Genomic DNA, 12609 nt, shown 5'->3' on the forward strand with positions numbered 1-12609 from the left:
TTAATGTTGGTGGTGAGAGTAACCAATCTCCTTCTAAACTTTCTTTGAATCATTAAATCAAATCAAGATTACTTAACATCTTCAAATGAGATGTCAAAAGATAAATGTCAAATGTTAATTTGATGGCTGATGTAGCAATGTCAGGTTTTCTCTTTTTTCAACCGATGTGTTTCTTTGTTATAAATGATATTTGTAAGACTCATGTTAAAAAGAAATAAATTAAAATACATTTTCCAAAATTTATAATTGGTGCATTAATAGGATCCAAATAATAAAATAATTAAAAAAATTGACATCATATTTTCTTATTTGTCAAATTTGACATATGAAAACTCCATATATCAATCTACATAAGATTGACATATCGATTATAACTCACTCGTACTTTCAAATTAATAAAGAAAAAACGAAAAGGTTAGAATATGTTCTTCATTAATAAAGAAAAAACGAAAAGGTTAGAATCTGTTCTTCATTAATAAAGAAAAAACGAAAAGGTTAGAATATGTTCTCGTTCTGATCAAGAAAGCAGACCGACCAATCACAAGAATTTGAACGTCTTGTCTCACCACACGCACGCCACCACTTCCACAACAAAAAACAACTCCCATGCCTCGAAAAGTCCGACGACTCTCCATGTGCTAATTCAAAACTCTCAACTGGTAAGAAGCGCGATCAAGCTACGCAACCAAACCGATTGCTTTTACACCACAACAATTTCGTCAACCAAAGCCTTCTCGTTTGTAATCAAATTATTGAAATTATTGTTTTCTTGAGCTGCGGCAGCTTGTCGGAGTATTCAGCCATGGATTCTGCTTCTGTGAAAACGTTCCTGCTCGATGTTAGAGCTTCTGCGAATTCGTTGTTGTCGCAGTACGAGCCTCTGGTTCTGGTTTCTGCTCCTCTCTTTGCTCTTCTTGTCGCTTCCACGCTTCAATCGGCTATCCATGGCCTGCAGGAGAAGGGACTCAAAGCCACACTCCTAGGGTTCTTCATGAGCTTCATCAAGTCAGCGACCTTTCCGCATAATAACACTCAGTTCTGCTAATATTTGTTAATTTTGGATATAATCTGTAATTGTAATTGTTGGGTTTTGTTTAATTTGGTAAACTGCAGGTTGGTTCCTGGCGTCAAGAGTTACATCGACGCTGAGAAGCAAAAGGTCTGTTTTTTATATATAAAGATTTCATCTTTAATTCAATTTCAAATTTTTTTTTTTATATTTCTGGTGCCAATTTATTCTTTTTCTTGGGAGATGGAATATTAGTGCCACACGAACTTAGCATTTTGTTGTCCCTTGGAAGATGAACATTCAATGCAGTTTGTTCAGAGGCCGTTGATGTGCAGTCAATAGCTCAGTTGTGATTTATTTTTGTTCTTAAGGGTTTTATTGTATTAACTGTCTGAACTGGTTCCCCTCCCTTTAGTTCTTAACTGCAAAGAAATGAATTTTAAGGGGGGATTAATCTTGCTGAGAAAATTTTCATCTCGTGGCGGTAACATTTTTTCGGAATTGTGGATGTTGTTGTTGAACAAGCAGGTTGTGGATAAGTTACAGTCTGGTGGTAAATCTGGAAGAGAAAGTTGGAGAACTGAATTGCCTAGCACGGGGTTGGGAGTGGGAGTCATAGAGAAAATGAAAGACGAGAAAAGTAAAGATGTGGCTTGGCAAGGAAAATGCTCGGGTGCAGTGTATGTCTGTTATTTTTGCTGTGAAAATTGATGTTGAACCATTCATCAACACACACTTATGTGTGCGTATATGATTTTTTATTGTGGGACATCCTGAACATTAGGTATGAGAACATGCCGTTGATCGCATGGTGAAGTCAATGTGATCAATGGCGCGAGTCTCTGTTGAGGAGGTGTTGTGTATCTTTGTTGTGCACAAGAAAAACACCCTCATATGTATGCGTATTGATTGAGATTGTATTTATTTTCTGACCGAGAGCTTGATTGTTTTTGGGTTCTTCTTTGCAGCTACATTGGGGGAAGCGAGGTTGAAGGACATTTTTCTGTAATTAATGAGGCATGCTCAATGTAAGTAAGATTATTTTACAATATGTACATTGGAGGAAGTGACTCATGTTTTACCTCTGGTCTGAACTTGTTTGGATTTGGCCTTCAGGTTTGCACATACCAATCCATTGCATATGGATGTCTTCAAAAGTGTGGTACGGTTTGAATCGGAAGTTGTTGCAATGACTGCTGCACTGCTTGGAAGTAAAAAGAAGTCTTCTGGAGGACAAATATGTGGAAACATGACATCCGGAGGAACTGAAAGTATATTATTAGCTGTGAAATCATCACGAGATTATATGAAAACCAGGAAGGGGATTAAGAAACCTGAAATGTATGCCATGTTACACTTCTCTATACTAACTGTTGTAGCATGTGAGGTTATTTATGTAACTAATTTTATTCCAGCGCAGGATAATACCCGAATCTGCTCACTCTGCATATGACAAGGCTGCGCAATATTTTAACATCAAGCTCTGGCGTGTCCCTGTAAATAAAGAATTTCAAGCGGATGTCAAGGCAATTAGAAGACACATTAATAAGAACACCGTTTTGGTAATGTGATGTTCATACTTTCACCTGTATCTCTGGGAACATATTCTAATGAAATTTTGTTGTATTTTATTGGATCCAAAAGAAGAAAGTCATCTCCATCTAACCCATCATATGCTTTTCCTAAGTTCTCAGTTGAGTTAAACTGACCTGGATTATTTTGATGCTGCAGATTGTGGGATCTGCACCTGGTTTTCCTCATGGCATTGTTGATCCTATTGAGGTATTTAATTTTTTTCAGAGGGGAGTGTTTTAAATTAATTTTTGGGAAGATCATTTGATCTTAGCTTTAGTTGTGTTCTCTTAGATTAAGAACTTCGAACTGAGAAAATATTGGAACTTCTCATACAGGAGCTTGGTCAATTGGCTTCTAGCTTTGACATCTGTCTGCATGTTGACCTTTGTCTTGGCGGCTTCGTATTACCTTTTGCTAATAAGCTCGGGTATATTTTGGGTCTGCTGGCAAAAGTTGTTTATAACTTTGACTATCTGAAATTATAGTTTTTAATTGTTAATTTATCTATCGCAACTTTTATTTCAGGTATCCAATTCCACCCTTTGATTTTTCAGTGAAAGGAGTGACATCAATATCAGCAGATGTACATAAATATGGGCTGGCTCCTAAAGGAACTAGCACAGTTCTGTACAGAAACCATGACATCAGAAAGGTTATCTACTGATGTTGGTGAAACTTTCAGAAAGCATTTGTTTGCATTTGATATAGCCTTCCTAATGTGTTTTTATTTTCATGTCGGTTCATTGGAATGCTGGGCTTTATGGCTTTCTATTTTCTATCTCAGCATCAATTTGTTGCTGGTAAGTTTTCATCAGAAAACAATGAATATCCAGTTAATGAGTTTTTCATCTGCTTTGTTTCATGAGTATAGTTTACTTAAGTGTACAGTAGGAGCTATCATCTGTGCTTCATATTCAAAAGCTATTGCAGAAATTGGATTTTATTTTATTTATTTATTTTTTAAATTTGTTCTGACAGACTAAAAGAGGAGAAAGAGTATAAGTGGAATAAATAGTTTTATTATTTGCTGGAGTTAACGTATATAACAGTCATTGCTGATTTTTATGTTCATCTTGTATTTATATCCATGTTGCAGTTACCGAGTGGTCCGGAGGGCTATACGTGTCTCCAACCATAGCCGGAAGCAGGCCTGGTGGCTTGATTGCTGGGGCTTGGGCAGCTATGATGTCTTTAGGGGAGGAAGGTACGCATGTAGTGGCCAGACCTTTCTGCTAATCTGAATATTTCATCAAATTCTTGTCTTGTGATTGATTATGTTCATTACTTTCCAACATTCTGCAGGGTACTTGGAAAACACAAAAAACATCATGGAAGCATCAAAAAGACTTCAGAAAGGGTATTGTTTCCCTTGTTCATCAGATAAGGGTGTATTTTTTGTTCAGTTATTTTGTCTTCCTTGGGGGATTGGAAGCAGAGGTATTGATCTTCTGGTAATATGGCAACTTTCTGTGCAGAATAGAGGAAATTCCGGAGCTGTTTGTCATTGGAAAGCCAGACATGACAGTTGTAGCATGGGGATCTAATGTTGTTGACATATTTGAAGTCAATGATATCATGTCATCTAAAGGCTGGCATTTGAATGCATTGCAAAGACCCAACAGGTAGGCTATGTGCGTATGTTTGTGTGGCTGCGTGTGTGCATGTGTTTGCTTCATGATTAGTTAACGCAACAGTCAAGGTGTGAAACTTAATTCTTTTGTCTAATGTGCTTGACTCAGCATTCATATCTGCGTGACGCTTCAACATGTACCCGTCATTGATGACTTTCTCAGGGATCTAAGGGGATCCGTGAAAACTGTAAGTAGTTTTAAACTTTGTAAAGTACCAAACCATCTCTACCATTTGATCACACCCCACTTTCATTCTGTACCGAAACCCGTTTATGCGTACATTAATTATCTGTTACCTCTTTCAGGTCAAAGAAAATCCAGGACCGATAAGCGGAGGGCTAGCTCCCATTTATGGTGCTGCAGGGAGGATGCCGGACAGAGGTATGGTTCAGGAGTTGCTGGTAAATTACATGGACGGTACATGCTAGTGGTGCTCTCTGTCCACATTGTTTCTCGTGCTTCATGTTTTGTGCCAGAATTCTTTGTTCACGTTGTAAGAAAATTATGTTTCCAAAAAAAATAAATAAGAGACCAAAATCCATTCGTTCATTTTCTACAATTTAACCTCATGTTTGTGCCAATTTAAGGGTTCATTGTCTTAAAGACTTCCATGAAATATATAATGCGATCGTTTGCTGGAGCCTCCACAATTGTTTGTAAAATTGCACTGTGCGATCGTATGCAAATGCTTCCGTAGGAAGCACCTCTGTTTGTAAGTGCTTTTGCCAGAAGCGTCTCAAAAGCAAAATTTGTTTTTAAAATAAAGCACTTTTAAATATCTGAAAAAACACTGCCAGAAGCGATCTTGGTATATGAAAACACGTTTAAACCCTTCTAAAAGCGTTGCAAATGGGACTTCAGGCTAAATTCTTTGGTTTTTACCTACAATCAAATATCTAAATAACAAGAATTAGATTGATCTGATTCTCTTTCCTTCTATTTTAAAGCTCGATGATTCCTTCTTTTTCCCATTTTTACTCAGCAAACACGCCATAAATTCTTTGCCTTGCACATCACCCTTTCGCCGGTAACTGGTTCCGTTCAAATTCCGAGTTTTATCACCGGCTGCTATGGCGGTACAAATCATGAAGTACGTTCGCAAAACCGTATATTCCTGTTATGTTTATTGATGGAAGTAATCTGAAGCTCATGTATAATGGAAGGATCAAGAAAACATAAATTCAAAATTTTTTATAACTATGATCACCAAGCAAAAGTACATAATCGATCTTATAAGTTACATTCACCATTCAGATAGATTCATAAGAGGAATCAATGCCTCTTTTATTCATCTGTTCCACTCATATTCTTTGATAATTATTACCAACAAGTAAAATCTCACTCTTACAAATAATATTGAAATCTGTAGAGAATCACTTCTTACTAATCAAGCATCACAATTTGAAAAACACGACTTTTGAATCTTCTCCTTTCACAGCTCCAGGACTAGGTCTACAATAAACACAATACAGCTCGATCAGATCTAATCCTCGATTAAATTGATTCACAATTCAAATAATTAATACTCGATTAGTTTAGGCTCTTTACAAATAAGCATCTCAAAGCGTTTTTAAGTCAAACACTTAAAACACTGTTTTCAAGAAGGAAAAAAAAAAAAATATTTGACACAATGCGATTACTATTTTACCTGACATTAACAATTGAGGTAAGAAGTTTTTCTTCATAATTTTAGGTCTCTTCACAAGTAAAGCACATTTTCAAACAAAAAGACACTGACCCAACTATTATTATACTCGACGTTAATACTTAGATATGTGAGGTGTTATTTTTTAAAGTAATGTTACACTTATTACATTTTTCATACCACATTTGTAACACCTCTCAAATAGAGATGGGCCTACCAGCATATGTATGTTTCATCTCTATTAGAGAGGTGATACAAATATGGTATGGAAAATGTGGTAAAAGTATAATTTTCGTATTTTCTATAGCTTGATTCCGGAATTGTTTCTTGCTAACATTAATATTTGTTAGAGACTATGCTATTAAGTATTCATTTTTAAGTGATGTGCATGTAGTCATTGTTGAGGAAAGACCAAGATCAAACAAAAGGGGTTGTTTGACAAAAACAAAAAAAAAAAAAAACAAAGGGGGTTCAACTTGATTGGTACTCGATAATGTATTTTGAAATGAATTAGTGCATAGTGAGCTTACAGTCTGCATCCGTTTTGATCCATTGCTCCCTGTTATCATTTGAATCCATGCCGCTAAGCGCGATTTGGGGCGGGTTTGATTGGCTCTTGTAGCGCCGCATGCTCGGATTTGAAGAAAATCCTTGCTGAGGATATAAGATAATATCATCCTCCTGATCTCCATTGCTGTAAGTCCCCTCACTGCTTGTTTTCTTCTTGGTTTGGTTCCTTTCGTACTTACCAGGTTTTTGCTCAGCCGCCGAGGTTTCAGGGTGAACTTTTCTATGAAACATGTGAAGGATCTACACATAGATTTTATACAAGTATATATACCCCAATTCAGTTCAAACTACTCTTTCGGTACGAAAGTGCGGAATATAACACGTAAAATATTTGATGTAAGAAGCAAAGTCTTTCCGTTATTTTCGTTAGAGGTACCTTATTGAGTTTTGTTTCTGCTGAAGCGTGATCAGCAGCTCCGCCGGAGCCACGAGAAGAAGCGTGAATCATTTTTTTCTTGAGCATCTTTTTCATCAAGTGCATGGCGGACTTATCCGCTTCCTTCTCTGCTCGCTTCTCCTCCTTGCTTAATTTTGCTCCAGAAATCTCTTCTGCCAACTTAGTCCTCTGAAATAGCTCACCAAGGGATGTCCTGTGTTCCTTCTTTGTCACGCTTGTTGTTTCAGACAATTCATATGCCGACCCGAATAGATATCCCTGGAGCGGGCACACCGCAGTGCCATTGATCCCGTTGCTCTCTGCGCCTTCCAGTGCCTTCCCACTAAGGGTAATGGTGCTTCCATGGCTACTTCTTCCATTGCTGACATAGCTGTTTCTTCCAGATGAATCATTGCAAATATCATCCTTCGCCGGATCAGCCACCAACTCTCTCTCCAATTCATCATTGATGAGCTTCAGCTCGTTCTCCGTGGCCTCAGTTTCTTTTTCGGTTATGTTCTCCACAGAGATTCCAAGCGTTGGAGTTGATGGTTCAGTGGTCAATTGGTCCGAGCTGCCAAGAGTACCGATTGCAAGAAATCCATGGAAGAGCTCAGATGCTTCAGCAGATGATTCTTCTTCGTAGTATTCTTCTTCTGTCCTAGCTGCTTCTAGACCGTTGAAAGATTTTCGAACGTGCTGATCTCTTGGGACTTGTTTGAAGGATTTCGTGCCGCAGTTTGGCTTCGGATAGTATTGTTGATCGTCGAGCGATGGCTGCCCTGAAAGACAACCACAAGAATGTTCTGACACAAAAAGCATTGTAAGGAACTTGCTGAACATGCCGGTATGAACATCTCGTCTCTAATAATGAATCTTACTGTTATGCATAGTATCTCATGTGATTATAATTGGTTCTTTAAACTGTTTTAACTGCATTTTTGGGAGTGAATTTCTTGTGTTACAAGAATGTATTGTCTGTGAGGCATCACGCGACTTACCAACGACGAAAACTTTAAATGGATCGTTGCTATTCTGCCGAAACTTACGATGCATCCAACCTAGTAACTGCAACATCGGCATGCAAGATCAGCTTATAAATTACAATTACTGAAATGAGGATAAAAATCAAATAACAACATCATATTGATCAAATTTACGAAAATTCTATTTACTATGGTGTATAATATGCACTTGAGGAATGGAGCGTTAGATGTGCACTCAAGAATCCCAACGGTCACAAATGTTAGAGTATATTATGCAATGGTGGTATTCTATAAAATCCTCAAATATTGATGAGCGTATTGGAAAATTCTCGAAAAGTGATAATTTCCACAATTCAAACTTTTGTTTCCATAATTTCAGCCCATTTCACAAAAGAATAAGAGAATACTAGGGTTTTTCTTTCTTACCTTCATCTTGTAACCTTTCTTTTAGATGACTTGAGCTTTGCTAGGAGAGGCTGAAAGTGTAACTTCTTTTCATTACTAGTCAGTCTTTATGCTTATTTATGAATAAGGTGTCAAATGATTACCCGAAAGCCTCCAGCCTCTGAAGAGAATGAGGGCACAGAAGTACAAACAGATAGTTACAAACCTGGGCTGGCTGTCCTTTGTCAAGATCAAATCAAGAGGCCAATGGATGCAAGTGGGTCCCGACCCCAAATACGTCAATAATGTGAGATTGATTGTAGGGTTTATATATATATATATATATATATATATATATATATTATATTGTGTGAAATTTGTAGGGTTTATATTTCATAGTATCAATTTGTCGTGAATAATTCAGGGACAACCACTTTATATCTTTCTGTATCACTATACACGAATGAGGATCATTTTCAAATTCTTTTTGTGAGGATCCAGAAGATTCTTTAATCGTATCTGTTCATTGTAAATCGTACGGTCAGTTTTCGTCAGGTATTATTTGTATTCAATTTTAAATAAGAAAATTTAAAATAATTTATGACCGCATGATGTACGATGAATGAACACGATTAGAAGACCCCGGATTCTCATAAAAAGGATCCGAAGAGGATCCTCATTCGTAATACACGACTCCATACACATGTGTTAGTGTGTGTATGAAAAAAAAAATTTAGTATGTTAACCTGATCAAGTGGTTATAAGGATAAAGTACCTTTTTTTTTATACACTCGTGTTTAGTCTTGTTTGTAGTTTATGTTAAATTTATTCAGTTCGATGGTTAAAAATAAGGAGATGTATGTGAGACAAAAAAAAATGTATGAAAATCAACTCCCTTCTATTTCTTTGGAGTTGAATGATCTCTTAACATAGAGGAGCACGTTCCTTTTTAAGAGTGTCTTGCCCAACCACGTAATTAGACTTGCTTACTAAAGTTTTTCTCCTCTAACTACTAATTGCTTAGATTTCTAAATATGGTATTTGTGCACGTCCTATTTTGAAGAAAATGCCCATATCAGTACCATGTTACAATGGGGCTTCCCGCTTTAATTATCATGTTCATGCACATGCTTCCTGCAGAGGATGGCAATGTAATTTTCATTCAATTATTTCTACTACTTCGTTATTTTACTAGCTAGGTATATTTGTTGGGAAGTCCCTAACTTGAACAGTAGGGTCAGCAGGGAATATTTTGTCGGACCTCATTGGAGCCAAACATAAAATTCGACAATTAAGTATTTTTTATATTAATGGGGACACAATATAATTCTCTACTCTTTGATCAGGTGGAATACAAATAATATTTCGGTGTGAGTAGTGTGACAATCATACTACTACATGGCATTACTTATCTACTTATATCATAAGATTTGTGTGCATTTCGAATAATGTACCTAGATTCATGACATATGAATTATAACACATGGATAGTAATATTGCATGGCGATAACTGTCAGACTCAAATTAAGTTTCTTGTAAAATACTTCTAATAGTGGTATTTCTCTTCACTTGTAAATGAGAGGTCTTAGGTTTGATTCTTATCAAAGGCAAATTGAACCACATTATTGCTTCGTTTGTTTAAAAAAAATAAAAAAAAATAAAAAAAACCTTAGCTGATAAATAATGTTAAGATATGATTGCTTTTTAATCTTCAATTATAAGGTTGAACATGTTTTGGAAGTTCATTTTATTTTATTATTTCGGTCAATATACTCGAAGTTTAAACTAATCCAATCCTATGTACCAAAACTAGGCCATATTATTCTGTGTTTGGAGGATATCAGCGTTTGATGGGATCGGTTGCAGGTCTTGACTCCACATCTCCCTTCAATTTCTGTCATGTTTTCTGTTTGATAGTTGCAGTCAATGACATTCACTTTTCACCGTCTTTCTGGCGTAACGTAGAATCACTTGGTGCATGCCTGCCCCAGGTCCCTTATCGTCAACTCAAATATTCAGAAACTGTCTAAATTAGAGATGGTAAGCATGCCACAACTTACCAAGCTGTCCTCTCTCCTTACTAACCATTCACGTTCATGTACTCACAACTCACTATCTTCGTTTTCTCACAGGAAGTACATGTGGAAAGTCCTGGCAAACACCCCGTATGCGAATATGAAGGAGGTGATAAAGGAGAAAGGGTTTGTAGCTTAGAGACGAAGGTAATAACCGAACTCTAACAGGTGTATCCTTTGATGGGAACTGAGAGGAAACATGCATGATTCAGTCTTGAGGTGTCACTATACAAGAAATAGTTTCTGTGAAAATGATAGGGTATAATTATTTCAACTTTAATTTTTTTAAAGGTACAGAAAAAATCTATGGAAAATGAGAGATAAAAGAATATAAAAAGGATCTTGAAAGTTATGTGGAAATATATATGAAATGGTGCACAAAATAAGAGTTAAAAACCAAAAATTAAAAAAGTTTTTGTTTCATACATTCTCTTTAATTTCTCCCTTCTCCCTCTTTAGTTTTCCTTTATGTTTTTCCCCACACAAACAAACCCTTTTTCTTAGCATCTTGTTTTGTAATTTCAGTTTTAACCTAAAAGATTACAATAATATTTCAAAGGAAATTTTAACGAAAAACTTCCGGTACTGTTTACTTTAACGAAAAACCATATTTTTACACTAAAAAATCAATCATGATACTATTTACTTTACCCTTTATTTTGTCTTTATCGTTAAAATTTAAAGTTTTCAAGTTATTTTCATTAGTTTTCCTTATTTCAAACTGATTGAAAATGTTTATCGTAAATGAAGAGAGTGGATTTCAATCACAAATAATTGTACTATATACTGTTCATTGTTTTTTTGGCTGGAAATAGTTGTACTTACGCCTGTTCAGATATTGGCAGTCTCTCTGTGTATTATCTCAATCTTACATGGTATGTTGAGATTCTAGCTACCTTACTAATTGATTAAATTTTCTGAATAGCAGGAGACATGACCATGGATTTGTCCACTTGATCATGATGGCTACCTAAATCTTGCTTTTGAAGTTAATAACTCTCACAATAGTATCTGATATTTATCTATTATATACATAAAAACCATACCAACTTAAGGTTATCTTTTTGCACAAAAATGGAAAAAAAAAATTAAGGTTATCTTACAAAGCTGGATTGAGAAATATACTTATTATTATTTGCAAGTTTTTTAAATAGAGCCATACCTGTCTTGAATCCCTCACTTTATTTATTTACTGTCTTCTTTCTCAACTTTTAAGTCATTGATGTGAGAATGGAGCATTTTGTTTCAAATTACTACTTTTTCAAGTATATATGGACGGGAATTCATGGTTATTAGATCTTTAGTCATTGGATCATTGCGAAGAATTTAGCAGCCATGAATCTCAATCCATTCTAGGATTTTCATAAGATTGCTGCTGTACAATGCTTTCAATGAACTAAACTAAGAACTCTGGATCAGCATGTTACTTATTTGTGCAGGTCAAAAGACTCAAAACAATTCTATCAGATGTCTTTCCGGATCCATGTTTTGAGAAAGATGGTATTGTCCAAGGAAAACGGGACCCAAGTGGAACTTCTCCTCAGAAGAAACCAACAGCAAACAAGAATACGAATTGGTGGATAATTTTTCTGCAGATATCATGAGGGGAACACAATGTGTGTTCAAGGCACATTCCTCATCCCCACTTGACCTTTTTCAATCATTTATCCTTTTGAACGCCTACCAAAAAGTCCCACTTGCCAAATTTAAGTGTGATATCAACACACATTGTGTTGTCAAGGGCAGGGTTGTTTGTCCGAATGCCTGCAGCTCTTTCACCTTTGGTCCTCTACTCTACCATCCCTTAATTATTAGGTCAAAAGTAGCAAATGGTATGGTGCTTTAATATCGTTGTCACCTCAGGTATTGCGGTTGCATTTTGTCAATTTTATCCGTAGGGTTTACTTTGGTCAGTAATTTTGGCCAAATGTTCAATTTCGTCGATGCGTACGAGTTATAGCAGCTTATAAAAATTAGAAATGCCAGTAAACTGTAGAAACAAAATTAACAAAATTCAAGCCACATCACCCGAAACGACAGGTACCTTTGACCTACAGGTGAACCTGCTCTGACCTTTGGATAGAAATGGAGGGTGATTAATTTGCAAACGTCATGCTCTTATGCTTATATTTATTTTATGAAGTTGCTAGTGGACATTGGTTGCCACCTATAAAGCTCAAACAGGCACACTCATTTGACATCTCCTTGTATATTAAAATCAAAATTGCAGGATTTTGGTGCCGACATTTTCATTATTATTTTATCAACTTTTATTATGCAAATAAAAAAAAAAAAAAAAAAAGGATAGAACCATGAAACTAAGCATAAGCAACCCATTTGTTAACCATCAGTGATCAT

The 12609-nt window shown here is 36.1% G+C and overlaps 2 protein-coding genes across 4 annotated transcripts; one reads left to right on the forward strand and one right to left on the reverse strand.

Annotated features, from left to right (window-relative positions):
* The first annotated feature begins 501 nt into the window (after window positions 1–501).
* On the forward strand, window positions 502–4764 carry LOC103935108 (sphingosine-1-phosphate lyase). Its single transcript, XM_018644469.2, has 16 exons — window positions 502–659; window positions 784–1005; window positions 1114–1159; window positions 1538–1689; window positions 1978–2037; window positions 2126–2350; window positions 2430–2571; window positions 2741–2791; window positions 2920–3011; window positions 3110–3236; window positions 3369–3384; window positions 3681–3788; window positions 3887–3941; window positions 4060–4206; window positions 4324–4402; window positions 4521–4764. Exons 2-16 carry the CDS (start codon window positions 803–805, stop codon window positions 4641–4643), a joined length of 1626 nt encoding a protein of 541 aa, XP_018499985.2. The 5' UTR covers window positions 502–659; window positions 784–802; the 3' UTR covers window positions 4644–4764.
* Window positions 4765–5392: 628 nt separating this feature from the next.
* Window positions 5393–8350, reverse strand: LOC103935107 (protein LAZY 1). Of its 3 annotated transcripts, none has more exons than XM_048572285.1 (5): window positions 8219–8350; window positions 7808–7874; window positions 6807–7612; window positions 6391–6670; window positions 5393–5667 (listed from the first exon to the last, which is right to left on the reverse strand). In XM_048572285.1, the coding sequence occupies exons 1-5, from the start codon at window positions 8222–8224 to the stop codon at window positions 5648–5650; spliced, it is 1179 nt and encodes a 392-aa protein (XP_048428242.1). In that variant the 5' UTR covers window positions 8225–8350; the 3' UTR covers window positions 5393–5647. The 3 variants fall into 3 exon arrangements, with proteins under 3 accessions (XP_048428242.1, XP_048428244.1, XP_048428243.1); XM_048572287.1 differs by having other exon boundaries at window positions 6807–7588; window positions 8219–8347; XM_048572286.1 differs by lacking the exon at window positions 8219–8350 and having other exon boundaries at window positions 6807–7588; window positions 7808–7883.
* Window positions 8351–12609: the final 4259 nt, after the last annotated feature.

This window comes from the organism of the source record quoted next, unplaced genomic scaffold (genome assembly GCF_019419815.1).
Source record: "Pyrus x bretschneideri cultivar Hongxiangsu unplaced genomic scaffold, Pyrus_bretschneideri_v1 Contig6, whole genome shotgun sequence".
Classification (NCBI taxonomy): domain Eukaryota; kingdom Viridiplantae; phylum Streptophyta; class Magnoliopsida; order Rosales; family Rosaceae; genus Pyrus; species Pyrus x bretschneideri.

Bases quoted from the DNA above. Each gene is read 5' to 3' on its own strand.
- LOC103935108 (XM_018644469.2), top strand. From the start codon at position 803: ATGGATTCTGCTTCTGTGAAAACGTTCCTGCTCGATGTTAGAGCTTCT. The intron at 1,006-1,113 runs GTCAGCGACCTT...GGTAAACTGCAG, and splicing joins TTCTTCATGAGCTTCATCAA to GTTGGTTCCTGGCGTCAAGA. The intron at 3,789-3,886 runs GTACGCATGTAG...AACATTCTGCAG, and splicing joins GATGTCTTTAGGGGAGGAAG to GGTACTTGGAAAACACAAAA.
- LOC103935107 (XM_048572285.1), bottom strand. The intron at 7,613-7,807 runs GTAAGTCGCGTG...TTTTTGTGTCAG, and splicing joins ATTTAAAGTTTTCGTCGTTG to AACATTCTTGTGGTTGTCTT. The intron at 6,671-6,806 runs GTACCTCTAACG...ATCTATGTGTAG, and splicing joins CAGAAACAAAACTCAATAAG to ATCCTTCACATGTTTCATAG.